Here is a 17,573-nt window from a genome sequence, read left to right as displayed (position 1 = left end):
GGTCCCCCAAAATCACAACTTAGTCAGGACTACATATAAATGTTACTACCTCAGCTCAGTTTTTCAAATGTCAGACAATCTCTTCTGTTCATAATGCATTTTTTTGTCTAGAAAACTTTGGTTAAACCTAAAAATACTAAAGGCCTTGGCAATGCATTCTGTAACAGCTCTGTAGTCGGACCTAATTAATCTTGACATGGCAGAAAGGTATGCAGTCTTGTAGAAAAGTGCAAGATATTTTACATCAGTCTGATCCAGGTGAATAGGACATTGATTCCTGTACTCTTTTTTTTTACACATATAACAAGGATCTACAGTTTTTAATTGTGGAATCATTTTTATTCGTGGGAGGTCAATGTTTGTGGGTAGCCAAACTTTCCCTGTTTCGTGGGGACGTAATTTGGTTGGAAGTGCAATCAGGATAACTTTGATAAATATTAAATAAATAATAAGGTGTATAGGTTTGTGGGGATGTAAATTTGTGGCCAAGAGTTACCCACACAGCCATTGATGATTCTACAGCATTTTATAGGTACGTAAGGACTGCCCAAGTTAATGGAATTAAATTATACATATCCTGAAGCTTTGCACATGAATAGCATTATACAGGTGTTCATAATACATTGTATACCAAGAATGATCATGGTACTTCCTGTATCTACAAACATCTATCTGATTTCTACCATCAACTGAAGTTAGATGAACTTATTAAAAAGGGCTCAAAAAACTGCTATTCATCATTATGATGCCTAAGTCAATTGTATTTGTGTCCAAGTTACAGGTATGAAATAAATAACATGTTTCCAGTCAACTCAGATGATAGGAACTAATTTACAATTACTGGACCCAAGTCGAAGTACATGTTTTTATTACTATTAAAACATGTACCACATTTGTGATCAATTTACAGTGTTCATGTTAACGTCCTCATTGCAACTACCCTGTAAATATTACAGACCTTGTGTGCAGTAAGAGATACATAGAAATAAATTTAATACATATATTTATATATACAAGTATACTAACATCTCCATTGACACCTACCTCTCCCTCTGTGGAGGGGACCTCATCTGAGTACCGGTCATCACAGATCACCTCCTTCAGATCCCTGGGGGGCCATCTCTTGACCCCGGGCCACGAGTCCTCACAGCGCTGGGCAAAATATCGATAAACTTTCCACGTTTTTCCAAAATCATAGGACCGCTCGATCAAGAGGGCCTTTGGTCGGAAGGTCCTGAACCTCATGATCAAGTGAGTGAAATGAAACTCCGCCTCCAGATCTAGCTGGATGGACACAAACTGCTTGCCATTTTCGGCCTGCCACCACCGCAGCTTCCTCTCGCGGAACGAGGACACGATGTTGTTCACGCGGTGACTGTTGCGCTGGTATTCAGACCAGGGCTGCCGCGAGTCGCAGGTGAAACACTTGGTGTCCTCCTCCAAGTGACTGACGATACAGTAGTTCTCGGGCCGTGTCAGGCCACAGGTGGAGGAGGCGGTCAGGTTATTCTCCCTCCCGATCAGGAGATCTCCGGTCGCGGGGTAACAGCTGCCCTGCTCGCATCTCGGCTGCCTCTGGGAGAAAGAACCTACAAACAAACACATGTATAATGAAAATTCATGTAAAAAACCTAGATTTACTTTTGATATTGCAGAACAATAAGAAAAGATATAGACTCGTCAAACACAAACACACAACAATTATAAATGTAAACATTCTAGACTCACTCTATACAGTAGATGAACAGTAAAAAAAACCAAGAAACAACTGTATTTGTCAAACATGTGCTTAATGCCATATTGGGGGGAGAGGGTTGTTTGAGTGGATGTAAAATTTGAGGATTGTAGACATAAGTTAAGGCTCATAACAGCGAATTTGACACAAATAATTTCCTTAAAAATATTTTCATAAAATCACCAGAAAGGTTGACACAGCTTTGGTAAACCTGGTCTTTGCCTTGACTTTTCCATTTCAAAACAACGCTAACTGACCTCAGAGGTTATTCCGAAACATTCACTAGCTAAAGTGCTTTGTTTACTCATTTAGTTGAAAGAGAAAAGAGTTACGTGTATTATGTTCCATGCAGCTGTATTCTCTATATATACACGTTTTTTGGTGCTACCATTTTTTAGAAAAACAAATTTTTTTCTTTCACTTTCTTGAGTTGAAAGTGAAACTCTCACCTAAATTCAGGTCAGCAATTCTCGACAGTAATCAAGTGCTATAGAATTACACAGATTGTAATTTGACAGGCGGCCATGTGGCAGGGAATACCTTAACTGACTGACATACTTATCAATGGGAGAAATCTACAACTCCCATTACCGACCACCTTCAATACACTGATTATTCCCGTATCATTGGCCATACAACACCTTATTGTCAAAACGCAATTTCTATTTCTTTAACAGATTTCACTTTTAAATAACTGTTTAGCCATTGAATATACATAATGCACGTGCAGTGGGTTTTTTTGTTGGTTCTTTTTTCAATTCTGTCTGAAAAACATGTGCATTGAGTGAAATGGTGATCATCCACTTTTGTGGTTTTGACTTCTAAACCACAAATAAAAAGCCACATGTTTTCTCATTATCATTACATGAAATGTTGTGTTGTTTGCACTAGTATAACCAGTTCTAATTTGCATGAATTGATTAAGTGTTTAGATTACTGTACAGACATTTTAAATTATCCCTTCATAAATGAAATTCAAGCTCTCTCGAAATGTAACAAGAAACAGCGCACCATTTAGTTTAAAAATCCTCAAATTTCTAGTTTTTAATTCATTGTTAATATAATATGAAATTCTCAGCACTGCCAGGGCTTGTGTTTGCGATATTGTCTGATGAACTGATGTGCTCGGTTTGTACAGACACAAGAACTGCTAAAGTACTGCAGTCATGATCTCAGTCCATTTGATAATACTGGATTGAGAGAAGTCAAGTTGAGTACTTCAATCAAATACTTGCCCAAGTACTTGTACTTAAAAAATTGACAAAGCACTTGACAATTTGAGTCAAATATTACAGTATTTCATTCATAACAATTCAGAATTATTTATTTTGACAAATTCCATTCTAAAATTACCACAAACTATAAAATGTTTGCCTCAAGATTGGAATCCAATACACATGATCAATGTGCATGCAAGGCATGAACAGTTCAATTTTATAATTTTCCTTCTCTAACTCTTTTACAACTCTTTTATCAGACTTTCTGCCATTGAAGCAGCTAGATGACAATCAGTGCTCCTATTGTTTCCCCTCCCCTCCCCTTACAGCTTTCTCCACTCTGTTCAAGAGGAAAACAAGAAGGCCTTTAACTCGGGCTCCTCAATGGTTTTAACATTGTTATAAATGGCTTTATGACTTTGATAAATATTTGGCATGCTTTTCGACTGAATATTATTTTCTTTCACTTTACAAGAAATACACCATTATGAGGTAGTAAGCATTAGAACAAAAGGGGACTTTGTACTTAGTCTAGTACATGTTTATGTGCATTTGAGAAAATCAATGAATGGCAATGCATATTTTATGTATATGAATAAACACTCTTTTTGTCTTTTAAAATGTGTTTTTGGAACGTCTGACTTAATTAAATCACTTCACTGAATGAAATCGGAATGTAACTAGTAAATAAAATACTTAGATTCAGCATTTTACCCCTCACTCAGACATATTGCGGCTTGAAGTTCTCTCAGGTCCAGAGCGCTATGTACTAGCTGTTAGCATTAAATTGATGGAATTGGACGTGACAGTAAACCACATAATGGTGACATTATCCGACTAGGATAACAACAATCTGACACATTCAGCTACTGAGTCTGATGTTCCCACAGCAGAGGAAAAAATGTACACAGTGTTAAAAGCTTCAAATATGCGAGAAAGACTCAGAGAGAGAGAGAGAGAGAGAGAGAGAGAGAGAGAGAGAGAGAGAGAGAGAGAGAGAGAATTTAATCTTAATGCCACAGTAATGTAACAATTATGTGTTTTAAACATTAGAGTGGGAGGTATAGATATTTATATCTAATTATATAAGAAATAAAAACATAACGAATAATAGAGGGGAGGAAATTGAAGAATATTTGAAATTAAGAAAAGAATGCAACACAAATAGGTATATTAAAAATATGTAATTCTTCGTGAATCAAACAGGGCATACACCTCGACTTCTCTCTTTAATTTTCTCTTTCCGTTTTCTCATCTTTTGTTACTAGGGGCATTATAAATCAAACAAGTGTCTTTTCACGTAAAAAAAAATCTCGAAAAATATTTCATACAATCTACCCTATTATGTTGCCCTAAAATTGATTTCTATTAATAAAAAACCTGTACAAAGACCATTTAAAATTATGTGACCTAAAGCAAGAATGAACACTTTTGAATTCCTTGCTGAGAAAATTGCTATTGATTTTGCGACTTTAATTATCCCTTTGTATATTATCAAAGCAATTGACGTGAAAATTCAATTTTAACATTAAAAACCGCAATGTTAAATGCACCAGAAGGAAAAGGGGAGAAAAAAATCTCTGTTGGTCAATTTACCCCGCACTGTGATTCATAAGATTTCTTATTTTCTTAGCAAGTTATATTGCCAGCTAGAATTTGATTAAACTTTCGCTTGACTTTGTTTACATGGTATTAATCACATTAAAAAAAGGTAACAAGAGTCCGAGAAATCCTTTGAAGAATGTGTCAACTTGATCAAGTCAACACAGGTAAACCTATATTGTGTTGCACACTTAGTGTAAACTTAATATTCTCAGGCATGAAACATATTGTGTTAATGAAGGAAATTCATACATGAAAAGATAGTTTGATAAAACTAGCACATACAGGTGCAAAAAAATCTGGTGTTTGTGTGAAATAATTCAAAAATTGGTCATTCACAGGTGCACTAATAAATAAAGGCCTACAAATTAGAAATTCCTACAAACAGGTTTAATTAAACACATATTCAGGTGTTTGTCACAATTTGGGTTTGATTTAATCTTTTTTTGATATACTTAAATAATGAAACATTTCCAAAAAAAGTGCACATGCTTTTGAAAAATTGACTACCTTCTGACAAAATTATGTGTAACATATATAACAATTGATCGATAAATGCTGAGTAATTCAACCGAAAGTTTTTGTTTGTTTAAATCAATTGTACAAAAAACATGAATTTATCATAATTCATAACCGTAAATATCTTTTTTATATGACTTATATCAGTTTACTTCATAACTACGTCTTTACATTCCATTCATAACTTGTTATCAAGGTTTCTTTCTTTTTTTTCTCCTACAAGTCCATCATACAGCTATTTCATATCAATTACATGCATACATAAGGATTGCTTACAGAAGCGAGATCCTGCACATGCAGCTTTTTAATGGCACAAAAAACTGTAGGACATTTTTAAGAACTCAAGAATGTCATTCATAGAGACTCAGAGTCACATCTTTTGCATAATACTGTACATTCTGTTATCTCAAATCTTTGTGTATAAAAATGTATGTATAAATATTAAGTCATGGCCAAGAGACCCCCCCCCCCCCCCCACCCCCTCTACCACCAGAAAGTGCTTTGTTCATGTTGTTCTGTAATGTGGATGTATACATGCAAGATGTGTGAAGAAGGATGAATGAAGATTAGAAATCTTAATCTAGGTCAGGCAGCAAATCCTCACCATCCAATCTCCCCAGCTCTGATAGCTGATAAGATAAGCAAAATCCTATTGGTAGGTAGCAGAGGAATATAATGAGTGCTTGTCTGAAAGCCATTAAAAACCCTCCAACAATTCCCTGAAGATCTAAGATACTAATCCCAGAGAACTTCCTAGCTACCAAAGCAAGGCCCAGTCTCTCTGACTCATAATCCTTACTAGAGCATCACAAATCTGCTTTTTCTTATAGATATATGATCTGTACACATAGATATATCTTTATAGATATGTAGGTAAAAAATCTTTGTGAAGTTACGTACTGGAAACTTCCAAATATGCATGTACAAAGACAACGCGTAAAGAGTAAAGAAAAACCATTAGTTACAGAATAACCCAGTTCTAAAGATAAACTGTGAAATATTAGTTATATTACCAATGCATTTGAGACCAAAGAGAATTTATACACTTTTTTTATCAACACTCTGCAAGTTATAAAAACAAGGTGGAATAACGGTAATTCAGGAACTGAAGAGTTTTGTTTCAATCTATTCAGATAATTTTTTTTCTAGTGGTCCCACAAATTCATTCAAGCAAGTTGTTGAGCGAAGCACACATATTCCTGGCAGCAGAGACCTGCTGAATAAGTAAATACTGAAGTAGATTAGCATGCTGACAATGCTTCAAACAGCAAGAGAGGTTGCTCTCTCTCACAGCTACCCCCCTCTTATCATGGTTCAATTCAGTCTAGGCAATTTTCCAACTCAACCATTGACTGAGGGAAGCTACTAAAATTTGTGCCATTACACACATGTTTCTGCAAATTTTTTTGGAAAAATGCTTTTGGGAGCCCTTGAAATAGATCCGATGATAAATGAGTTTCTATAATGTTAGCAGAAAAACATGCACACACAAGCTATAATTATACTTTTATAAAACTGTTTACTGAAATTCAGAAATGCCATTGCTTTAAGACTTACCTCTAATCATAAAAATAACTACGAAGAGTTTGTAGAATAAACTTGAATCCATTTTTCTTTCTTTCTCTCCAAAAGTTAATATACAAAAATCTAGTAGAATCCAGCTGTTAATATCTCCATAAATAAACCTTGAAATATATCAGTGCACACAGAGAAGAAGTTTGTGGATCAGATAATTCAGCAGAAACGGCTTGTCCATAGGAACACAGCAAAGTTCTATAAGAATCCTGTGATGGCAAAACTTTGTGCTCCTTATTTTCTTGGTGTTGTAAGGGCGGACAAGCCTACATAAAGAAGAAAAAAAAAGGAATAAAATCCACTTCTTCACCCTCTCTATGCTCAAAATGGGCATTAATCTAGGTAACAGAAACTGCACGTTATTTTGAAAAATTACACAATTTTACACATTCAATGAATGATTTAAAAAAAAACTTGCAACATGGGTTGCCATACCTTGACTGCTTTGTGAAGAAAAGGAGTTAATGAAATGAGTTCTATGTAATCGATGGTAATTAAATTCTATTGTTAATTAGTAGGAACACAGCTCTCGGACAAGAAACATTCACCCACAGTTTCGCCTAATTAAACGCTCATTAAAAACATGACAATTTTGAGGCCATTTGAGCAAACTGTGTCACTGTATGTCAGACGAACTCGGAATGTTTTTGACCTTGATTTTTTTAAGTGACCTAGTTCCACGGAATCCTTTCTTTTAAAATATCGAGACTGATTTGAGAAAACACTGAAAAACTTCAACTTACTTACCGATTCAGCTGCTCTGTAACACCATGGTATAAATAGTATCGAGTTTCCCCAACTTCACCACTAATCTCACATTCTGCCGGAAAGCGACGCGGGTTATCAGACGATTACTTTTTACGACAATGGTTGAACTTGTGGCGTACGATAGAAGTATTTGAAATCGTGAAATATGTCACGAGAGAAATATTTCAGAGATCCGTGTAAACAGTTTTGAGTGGATTGTTGAATGTATGAGAGTAATAACTGAAATAGTTTATTAATGGCGGATCAATAAATATTGGGAGCGTACCACAACGTTACAGTACACTATATACAGGGTCTACCGCGCAAAAATCTCGCATCGGCGCGGGCAACGGATTTTGTTTCTTTCTCCTTCTGAAATCCCAAAACCCATGGCTTGCAACAGACGCACACTGAAATAAAAAAATCTATATGTTTTTTCAATGAATAGGCTAGTTTATTAATTTTTGTTTCTTTGATAAATTTATATTTATGTTTAACTAACGTTACACTACATGTACACATATTGGGGCATTTCGCCCGAGACTGTAAATACACACGTATATAGACGTTTTTGTGCCATCAACAACATGCCATTTCATTGAAAGAATATCGTAGTAGAATTTTACACATACATATATGGCACGCCAAATTCACAAAAATGAGCTAAAAAAAAGATAGTTTCACATCTGATAAATTAGGATTATCGACTTGTAACTACAGTTTACGAACCGCAAACTATAGTTAACGATTTGTTAACTATAGTTTTTATCTGTAAAACTATATTTTACGATTGTTAACTATAGATAACGAATGATAATCTACGTTTATCCGTCAGTGCAAATAACGTTTAATAACGATATATTTTGCTGATAAATATAGATTCACATCTGTAAACTATAATTTACATTCGTTAACTATGGTTAAGAGTTGTTAATCATAATTTCACAATCATGAAACTATAACAAACAAATAATTAAGTCATGTTTTGCAATCGTAAATGGCTGTTTTCAGTGTTAATTATAGTTTAACACCTCTATAAAACATAGATGATCGCGTTAACTATATATGGGTTGCAGATGTGAAATATAGATTTTCGTCGTTAACTATAGTTTACAACCGTTAAATCTAGTTTATCGACTGTGAAACTATGGCTAGCTCATTTTTGTGAATTTGGCGTGCCATATACATACATGTTGTTGAAAACACAACATCCTGAATCTTGATTTGTGTATTTATTCGATTTTTTTTATTTTCTTTCTTATTTGTTTCCTATTATTATTTATAAAAGATATATAAAGGATATGTCCTATAGCTGCCACCGTAGCCTACACGTACACCTGTTTGTCTGTATCTTTAAAAAAAAAAAAACTTATAGAATATAAAATGTAGTTGTATCAACTATGCTTATGCACTACTAGTATATTATAGATACATATACCATGGCTTGCATCAACTTTATATATGGTGGTGGCATATTAGTACTCATGTATATATGCAAGTTATTTTTTATTTTATGAATTTTGTCAGCAAGCAAAATGATTAACAGGATAAGAATGTTCAAAAAACGCATAATACAGCCACACGAACCCTACGTTGACAAGCTAAAAAAAATAATCCGTTCAGACATTGTAAAATATTTTTCAATATTATCAAATATCGCACACATGATTATTCTATGGCCATGCGCGAATCAAGAGGGGTGGGGGGGTGAAACTCTACTCTCCAAAACCCGTCCTTACTCCTAGCAAACCAATCCACCACCAGAAAAAAATTCCATGTGTGGCGGTATATTTTTACCCCCCCCCCCCCCCCCAAACATGCAGAATAAACTATATATTTCAATATTCAAGATAAGTGGTGTTCATTTTCTTGGGTGTTTCTTGGGTGTTAAACGATTAAATTGCTCGACCATCGTTATGAAGTCTACGATATAAAATTATATCATGCCCCTTGTATACTTGTAGTAAGTTATTTTTCTGTAAAGTACAGCCGTGGGACATAGTTATTCGCCACTTTCAAAATGATGTCGACATGCAGAATAAATAAGTCAACATGCAGCATTATTATAATAATCAAGAATAAATGTAATAAAAAAATTATTTTAAAATGTCAGAAAGTTAATTTCAATCACTGCCCACATTAACTCAGTTATATGTCAATGGCATGCAACAATTGACATGTATCTATTTCAAAATGCAATTCAGATAAATATGTTGACATGCATCTTTTTTATAGTGACATGCGACGTATTTATGTCAACACAGAACTTATTTATGTCGACATACAACTTCTTTATGTCAAAATGTAACTTCTTTATGTCGACATGCAACTTCCTAATGTCGACATGCGACTTCTGTATGTCGACATGCGATTTACTTATGTCAACATGCAACTTCTTTATGTTGACACGCGACCTGTTTATGCCGACATATGCAACTTATCTGTTACATTTAACTTTTTGAATTCTAACTTGTCTATGTGAACATGTAAGATAAATAAATTGCATATAATCATATAACAATTACATCAATAAGATATCTGTAAACATATCTATTTCGCATGTCAACATAAATTTGTTGCATACTAACATTACTAAATTGCATTTTAAGATACATGTCAACATAAATGAGTCGCATGTTGACATAAATAAATCGCATATACTAGACATAAATAAGTCGCATGCCGTCATATATATAAGTACCATGTTGACATAGATAAGTCTCATACCGAAAAACTCAGTAGCATGTTGACACAATTAGTCGCATGTCGCCATATTTATACAATCCTGTCGGTCATCGACATAAATAAGTTGCATCTTGCATGTTGGAAGTCATGAGGGTGTGATATTTGATACTTATGTACTTTTTCTACGAATTATTATCTAATTACATTTTTCTTGCACCTCAAAATAATTATCTTGCATCTTGACGAAACACAACTTTCATACTGGTTGCAAAGCCGCAATTTTCCAAGAAGGACAACTCGTTTATTATTGTTTTATCAGCATGTACAGAGTTATCTACCGTTTCAATCTAAATATTAGAGATTTATTCAGTGGTGCCTCAGCATCCAGACGCCTTCCTTCCCTCGTCCAATCGTCCGGATAAGTGAAACGTCCGGAGATAATTACTGTTGCTTTCATTGATATCAATATCATGCATTTTATTAAATTTAATCAGAATTAGTGTAATATTAATAATCGTGTCACTTTTTGTGCATTGAGAAAAAAAAATGGTTGGATTTAAACCACACCTTTTATTTTGATTTCATACATGTAAATGTATCATCCACCCAAAAACAATTTCTTATGACGTTAGAACGGTCAAATGCGGATGTTCAGAGAATGTAGATCTTGAGGTTATCGATGGCAGGGTTTTAAAATACTTACATTCTAAACAGTGGAGAGTTAATATGTTTCATTCTTATTTCAATGATGCGCTTTTTCAATAACTTATACAGTTTGCTTGATGGAAGCAATGGAAACTTATATATATAACTCATGTATATGTACTTATACATATATTATCTCTTCTAATGTTTTATGTTACGATCGATGTATAAATAAATTCCATGAAATTCAGTCTTAATCAAGGAATGACTCTCTCTCTCTCTCTTTTCTCTCTCTCTCCGTGCTATATGCACTCTTTCTTTCTTTTTTATCTCTTTTCATGTTGTTTTCTGAACTTACTACATAATGGTAGTGTGTTCACATATATCAATATAAATATAAAATGTCACTAAAAAGATAAAATGTGGACATGTCAATTTATATATAAAATAAAGTACTCGAGTAATTTCAAATCCCGTATTACTCTGTAGTAAAACAAAAGTTATACAAACACTTTAGCATTTATTCATGAATATTGACTTTTGGCATTTCCCTATCAAAATGTTCAAGAGAGACTCATTGTTTCTTTTTGAATTGATTTCCACTGTTAATTATGAGCCGATGGGTTGTACATCTTGCTTGGTTTTTAACCACCCAAACTCTTAAATAATTAACAATTTCTTTATTCTCTTAATTACATTTATTTTATATATATTTACAACTATAAACAACTCTGAATGATAAACAATTTCAAATAATAAACAGCAGCTTTAGAGTTGGAAATTCAAAGATTAAAGCAGGGAAAATCCCATTTCAAAGAAAAAAATCCCAAAATGGCACTAGATTTACAGGTCCTGTCCAGGCTTCACGCTGTGTCTATAGGGAGGTGAACTGCATTAAAAACTTCTACACCTTTTTTATAACTGTATTCAAATTACAGATAAATGTATCTACATGTAGCTGTTTTAAATGTTCTTGATTTTGTCGCTTTGATGGTAAAAAGATGAGTCAAGAAATAAACAGCAAGTTAAAAAGTTCACAGGAATATGAAGGAAACGTTTTTTGAAATATGGTAATAGTTATCTCATATATTTCTACATGTTCTCTCTTTTGACACGGTCTTTGTCAGAGCTGACCATGGAACAGTTCTGGCTGAGGAGCGGAAAAATCAACATATATTATACTTGTATGCATGTATAAATCGATAAATTTCTGAGATATTTGTCATGACGAAAAAAAATCGGAATTTGCTAGAACGTGGAAAATCAAATTGTGAATTTACTGCAACCCAGAAAATTCGAAATTAAAAACCTGACATATTTAATATATTAATCAATAAATAACCTTGTGTACTAGTAGTTCATCATTTTACATTAAAAATTATCTTAAATTTCTAAATTTAATTGTTATACTTTCATGTTAAATACTAAAATCTGATTGGTTAAGACGCAGTTAATAATATTTACTATTACCCTCAGCGTTAGCAACGCACTTGGCAACGGGTAACATTAAAAAATGTTACATGCGCGAAAATTATGCGCGTACGGTTCGCTGTAGAATTCACGTTATTCCTATATAAAAGCAGTAAAATTTTCTTAAAAATTTTAAAGAAGACATTCAGTATAACAAAATAAATAGTGCCTGTTTGGGAGGATAACAGTTGAAATTGACACCCCTCGAAAACCATTGTCAACCTCCGCTTCGCGTCGGTTGACAATGGTTTTCTCGGGGTGTCAATTTCAACTGTTACCCTCCCAAACAGGCACTATTTATATACTATAACACTGTAGATTGTTATGCATTGTAGTCAAGCTAAGAAAACTATGATTTAGAACCATTTATGTAACACTCCTATGAACCATTTCATTACGGTTTCACAAGAGACTTTCGGCCATAGGCTTGGACAATCGTTTAATCTTTGGACATGAAAGTAAATTAATTTATAGTATCTACCTCATGCATATTCAACGCTGTAAGTGGTCAGTAAACGTTAAATGATGAATGGTTGTTTATATCTGTTTTAAGGCCAGTGTCACCGTGTAAGAAACACTTATTTAGAGTGACATATTGTTTTTAATTTAGTGCTAATTAGTTCTTATTAGACCTTCACCGCCGGACATTAAGATGTCACCTGTTATTGAACTAATTATATATCTTGAGTAATCCTTTAAATTAATTATTGTATGTGTCAAGAGTAACTCTATTTATTTACACCTGTATGTATGTTTTACCTATAAATTAGTCGTTATCCACAATGATCGTCAGTTGGAGACTGGACCTTGTATTGTCCATGCCGACTGCATAGATCGTGCAGAAACGACAAGTTTGGATCGTTAATGTTCTGTCCCAAAAAGTTAGTCAGAAATCAGTCACACAAAACACATGTAGTTTATTAGGGCGGAAAACATACAATGACAAATAACAGACAAAACCAACATGATAAGACAAAGACAATTCCGGAATACTACATTCCTCCCCCTTTAAGTTAATTTCATAATGATTTTGACTAGATCATCAACTGTAAATAAAACATATTAAAACTACTTACATATATATCAGTATATGCAATATCTTCAAAATTATAGTTATTATATCGTTAACTTTAACAGTTCAAAAGGTGGGTACACACAACATACAGGTTCCATTTCAACAGTTTATTTATGGAGTTACGTAGTCGTCCAGATAGGCTGGTTTTTTAACAGAACGAGATGATCTGCGTGGACTGGTTACGCTTGGAGCGCTGGACGATGTTGAAGTACATGTAGTGGATAATGGTAAAGTCGTATCGGTCACGGACTCGCAGTCGGATGCTTTGGATGTAGGACTCTCTTCTATGGTTACTGGGGTATGAGTATAGTCGCTTCCATCAGGATTGTCCAGTTCCATAGATGGTTTAAAATGTCGCTGCTTGATATGATCGACATGTCTGCGTGCGATTCCTCCGTCTGGTAGTGCGACTCTGTATGATACTGGTCCTGTCTTTTGTGTTATTTCCCCACATTTCCACTGTCCACTTGGAAAACTTTTCACAATAACGGCATCTCCTTCCATAAAGGTTCGTCCTTTTGCATGTGCATCATGGTAGTGCTTGAATTTCTTCTGTCGATTTTCTACTCGTTCTCGAATTTCAGGTTTGACGAAGTCTAGCTTTGTTCGTAATTTCCTATTCATGAGGAGTTCTGCTGGAGTTACACCAGTCGTAGTATGTGGAGTTGTTCGGTAGTTTAACAAAAACCTTTGCAACTTGGTCATCAATGATCCAGGGCCTTTATCCATCTTCTTCATCCCTTCCTTAAAAATTCGAACAGCCCGCTCAGCCAACCCATTGGATGCGGGGTGGTATGGTGAGGTCTTCACATGTAGAATACCATTCTCCGATGTAAAGCAGGAAAATTCATGACTTGTAAAACAGGTCCCATTGTCCGTAACAAGTACATCAGGGATTCCATGTGTTGCAAATGCCTGTCTGAATTTTTCGATGGTCACTTCAGATGTAGAAGTAGATGACTTATAGACCTCAATCCACTTGCTATAAGCGTCAATTAGGATCAAAAACATGGATCCCATAAAAGGTCCTGCATAATCTGCATGTACTCTAGACCAGGGGCGATCTGGCCATTCCCAGGGATGCAAGGGCGCCACTGCCGGCATGGCGCTTTGTGCCTGGCAATCTTCACATCCTCGTACTTTGGTCTCAATAGCTTCATCAATTCCTGGCCACCACAAGTAGCTCCTTGCCAGGTTTTTCATCCTGACTATTCCAGGATGTCCTTCATGCAACAAATCCAATAATTTTTCTCTTCCTGGTTCTGGGATCACCACACGACTTCCCCATAGAATACACCCTTCATGAGCACTTAGTTCGTTTCGTCTGCTAAAATAAGGACGAAGTTCCTCATCCTTATTTTTCTCTTTCCATCCATTCTTTATACAAAAGGTTACTTGACGCAGAAGTGGGTCCAACTGTGTCCATTCTTCAATTTCTTCAGCATGTACTGGTGTACTGTTTAAGTGTTCAATGAGTAAAATAGTCTCCCCCGGTACAGGTACATCCACACTCTCCTTGAGTGGAAGACGACTCAAACAATCTGCATTACCATTCTTCTTACCCTCTTTGTACAATATTTCATACTCGTATCCGGCCAGGATCAGAGCCCATCTCTGAATTCGAGCGGCAGCCATGGTTGGAATGGCTCGGTCAGGTTTAAACAGGCCCAATAATGGTTTGTGGTCAGTATAGATAACAAAATGATGACCATACAGGTACTGATGAAGTTTTTTCACTCCGAATATAATTGCAAGTCCCTCCTTTTCCAACTGAGAGTAGTTTTTTTCTGCTGGTGCCAGGGTTCGTGACACATAAGCTATTGGCTTTTCTCCTTCTTCTGTAATGTGTGACAACACAACACCCAACCCAGTTGGCGAGGCATCACAGGACATGACAAGCTTCTTGGCTGAATCAAAATGAACTAGTATAGATGAAGATCTCAAAAGGTTTTTTGACTCCTGCATTGCGTTTGACTGTTTAGGACCCCAAGACCATGCAACATCTTTTCCTAAGAGTTCATGTAATGGTGCTAATACAGTTGACAGATTTGGTAAGTAGCAACCATAGTAGTTAAGCATTCCAAGAAAAGCCTGTAATTCTTTAACGTTATTTGGTTCAGGTAAGTTCTTGATCGCTTGCACCTTGTCTTCAGTTGGCTGTCTTCCATGCTTATTTATGCGATGTCCAAGGTATGTAACTTCATCTGCCAAGAAAACACACTTCTCTCTTTTCAGTCGAACTCCCGCTGCTTCCAACTTCTTTAACACTTCCGCAAGATTTTGTAAATGTTCACCACGGGTTTTTCCAGTCACAAGTATATCATCTAATCGAACAATAACACTGGATATGCCCTGGAGCAGGTTTTCAATAGTTCTCTGAAATATGCCAGGAGCAGATGAGATTCCGAAAGGTAGACGATTATACTGAAAAAGCCCCTTATGTGTGTTAATAGTGGTGTATTTCTTAGATTCCTCATCTAACTCTAACTGCTGATAGGCTTGACTCAGGTCGAGTTTGGAAAAATGTTCGCCACCCCCTAATATTGCAAATAGATCCTCCGTTTTTGGAATAGGATAGTTGTCCAGCTTCGAAACTCTATTCACTGTGACTTTATAATCACCGCAAATACGTACGGTCTTGTCGCTCTTTACTATTGGTACGATAGGCGTTGCCCACTCTGAAAACTCTACAGGTGTAACAGTTCCTTCGCGAACTAATCTGTCCAACTCATGTTCAATTTTCTCTTTCAAGGCAAAAGGTGGTGAACGACTTTTAAAGTATCTCGGTTTTTCCTGAGAGTCAACATATATTTTTGCTTTCACTCCTTGGACTGTCCCCAATTCTTTCTTGAACACAACTTCATATTTTTTCAGAATCTGTTCCACATCAGACTGTACTTCTGTTTTAATCTGAAATACTTCATCCCAGCACAGTTTAATGACATCAAGCCAATCACGGCCAAGTAAACACGGTGTCTTCCCTTTTACCACTTCTGCTTTCAGATCATACTGTTTATCTTTGTACTTCACAATCAACTGTACTGTTCCTAGGATGGGAATAAGTTCCCCAGTGTAAGTACGCAATTTTGTGCATGAAGGTTCTAAGTTCAACCGAGAGTCAGATTTACATAAAGTCTTGTATACTTCTTCACTAATCACGGTCTTACTGGCTCCCGTATCCAACTCCATAGACTGATCTACTCCATTCAATGCTAAAAACACACAATATGGTGGCTGCTTGCCCGGCTCCATCATATGATACAAGGTATACTCAGTGGGGTCTTCTTCTTCATCAGGTGTATCACATACATTGTGCACATTTTCTCTTCTGAACTGATCCCTTGGTTTGTTACTCCAAAAATTGCCTCTCGAGTTTCCTCTTCCTTTTCCCCGATTAGCGACTTGGTCGGCCTTCTTTTTCCTACACTCTGCGGCAAAGTGTCCAAACAAGTGACAATAATAACACTTTATGCTACTTTTGTCTTTTTGTGGTTTTTCACCATCACTCACTTTGTTTACAGTTTCAGCATGTGGAGTTCCACTCTGTAGATCAAGTACTCCCTTCGCTGCAGTTTCCATTGATATTGCAGTTTCATATGCTTTCTTTAAAGTCAAATCCTTCTCCGCTAGCAGGCGTCTCTGTATCTTATCGTCCATGATCCCGCAAACCAGACGGTCCCTAATCATCACTTCAATAGCCGCACCAAAATTGCAATGTTCCGTTAAATGACGTAATTCGGCCACAAACGAGGCCACAGACTCTCCTGGTCTGCGAAAACGATTATGGAATTTGAATCTTTGGACTATTTCCGAGGGTTTGGGTGCATAATGATCTTGCACTAATTTTACAAGTTCATCAAAAGTTTTCGTACCTGGTTTATTTGGTGCTAATAGGTCACTCATCAGCTTATATATTTTACTGCCACACACACTGAGCAAAATAGACCGCCTCTTTTTTTTATCCGCCTCTTCGGTGTCACCGATTCCATTTGCTATGAAATAATGTCCCAGACGCTCACAGTAATGTTCCCATGTCTCTTTGCCCTCCTCGAAAGAATCTATTTTCCCGAAAACTGCTGTCATCTTGACACTTTAATCCTCGTCGCCACTGTTCTGTCCCAAAAAGTTAGTCAGAAATCAGTCACACAAAACACATGTAGTTTATTAGGGCGGAAAACATACAATGACAAATAACAGACAAAACCAACATGATAAGACAAAGACAATTCCGGAATACTACAGTTAATAAATTGTTATTCGACATACCGACTTGTGTATTTCTACCGGTCATACCAGAAGAATG

The 17,573-nt window shown here is 35.8% G+C and overlaps 2 protein-coding genes across 3 annotated transcripts in view; both read right to left on the bottom strand.

Annotated features, from left to right (window-relative positions):
• Nucleotides 1–7,536, bottom strand: part of LOC128159001 (laminin subunit beta-1-like) — a 32,016-nt gene extending 24,480 nt beyond the window's left edge. For both annotated transcript variants that reach the window (XM_052822028.1, XM_052822030.1), the window contains exons 1-3: nt 7,396–7,536; nt 6,631–6,914; nt 1,045–1,589 (exon numbers count right to left, since the gene is read on the bottom strand). In XM_052822028.1, coding sequence (XP_052677988.1) covers nt 1,045–1,589; nt 6,631–6,682 — 597 coding nt within the window. In that variant the 5' untranslated portion in view covers nt 6,683–6,914; nt 7,396–7,536. The remainder of the gene's footprint in view (nt 1–1,044; nt 1,590–6,630; nt 6,915–7,395) is intronic.
• A 5,832-nt stretch (nt 7,537–13,368) lies between these two features.
• On the bottom strand, nt 13,369–17,383 carry LOC128158210 (uncharacterized protein K02A2.6-like). The gene has a single exon (XM_052820970.1). The coding sequence runs from the start codon at nt 17,351–17,353 to the stop codon at nt 13,382–13,384; it is 3,972 nt and encodes a 1,323-aa protein (XP_052676930.1). The 5' UTR covers nt 17,354–17,383; the 3' UTR covers nt 13,369–13,381.
• Nucleotides 17,384–17,573: the final 190 nt, after the last annotated feature.

The sequence above is a fragment of the Crassostrea angulata genome, chromosome 8 (assembly GCF_025612915.1).
Source record: "Crassostrea angulata isolate pt1a10 chromosome 8, ASM2561291v2, whole genome shotgun sequence".
Classification (NCBI taxonomy): Eukaryota; Metazoa; Mollusca; class Bivalvia; order Ostreida; family Ostreidae; genus Magallana; species Magallana angulata.
The sequence above is the reverse complement of the archived record's forward strand: the minus strand, read 5'-3'. Positions and strand labels throughout refer to the sequence as shown.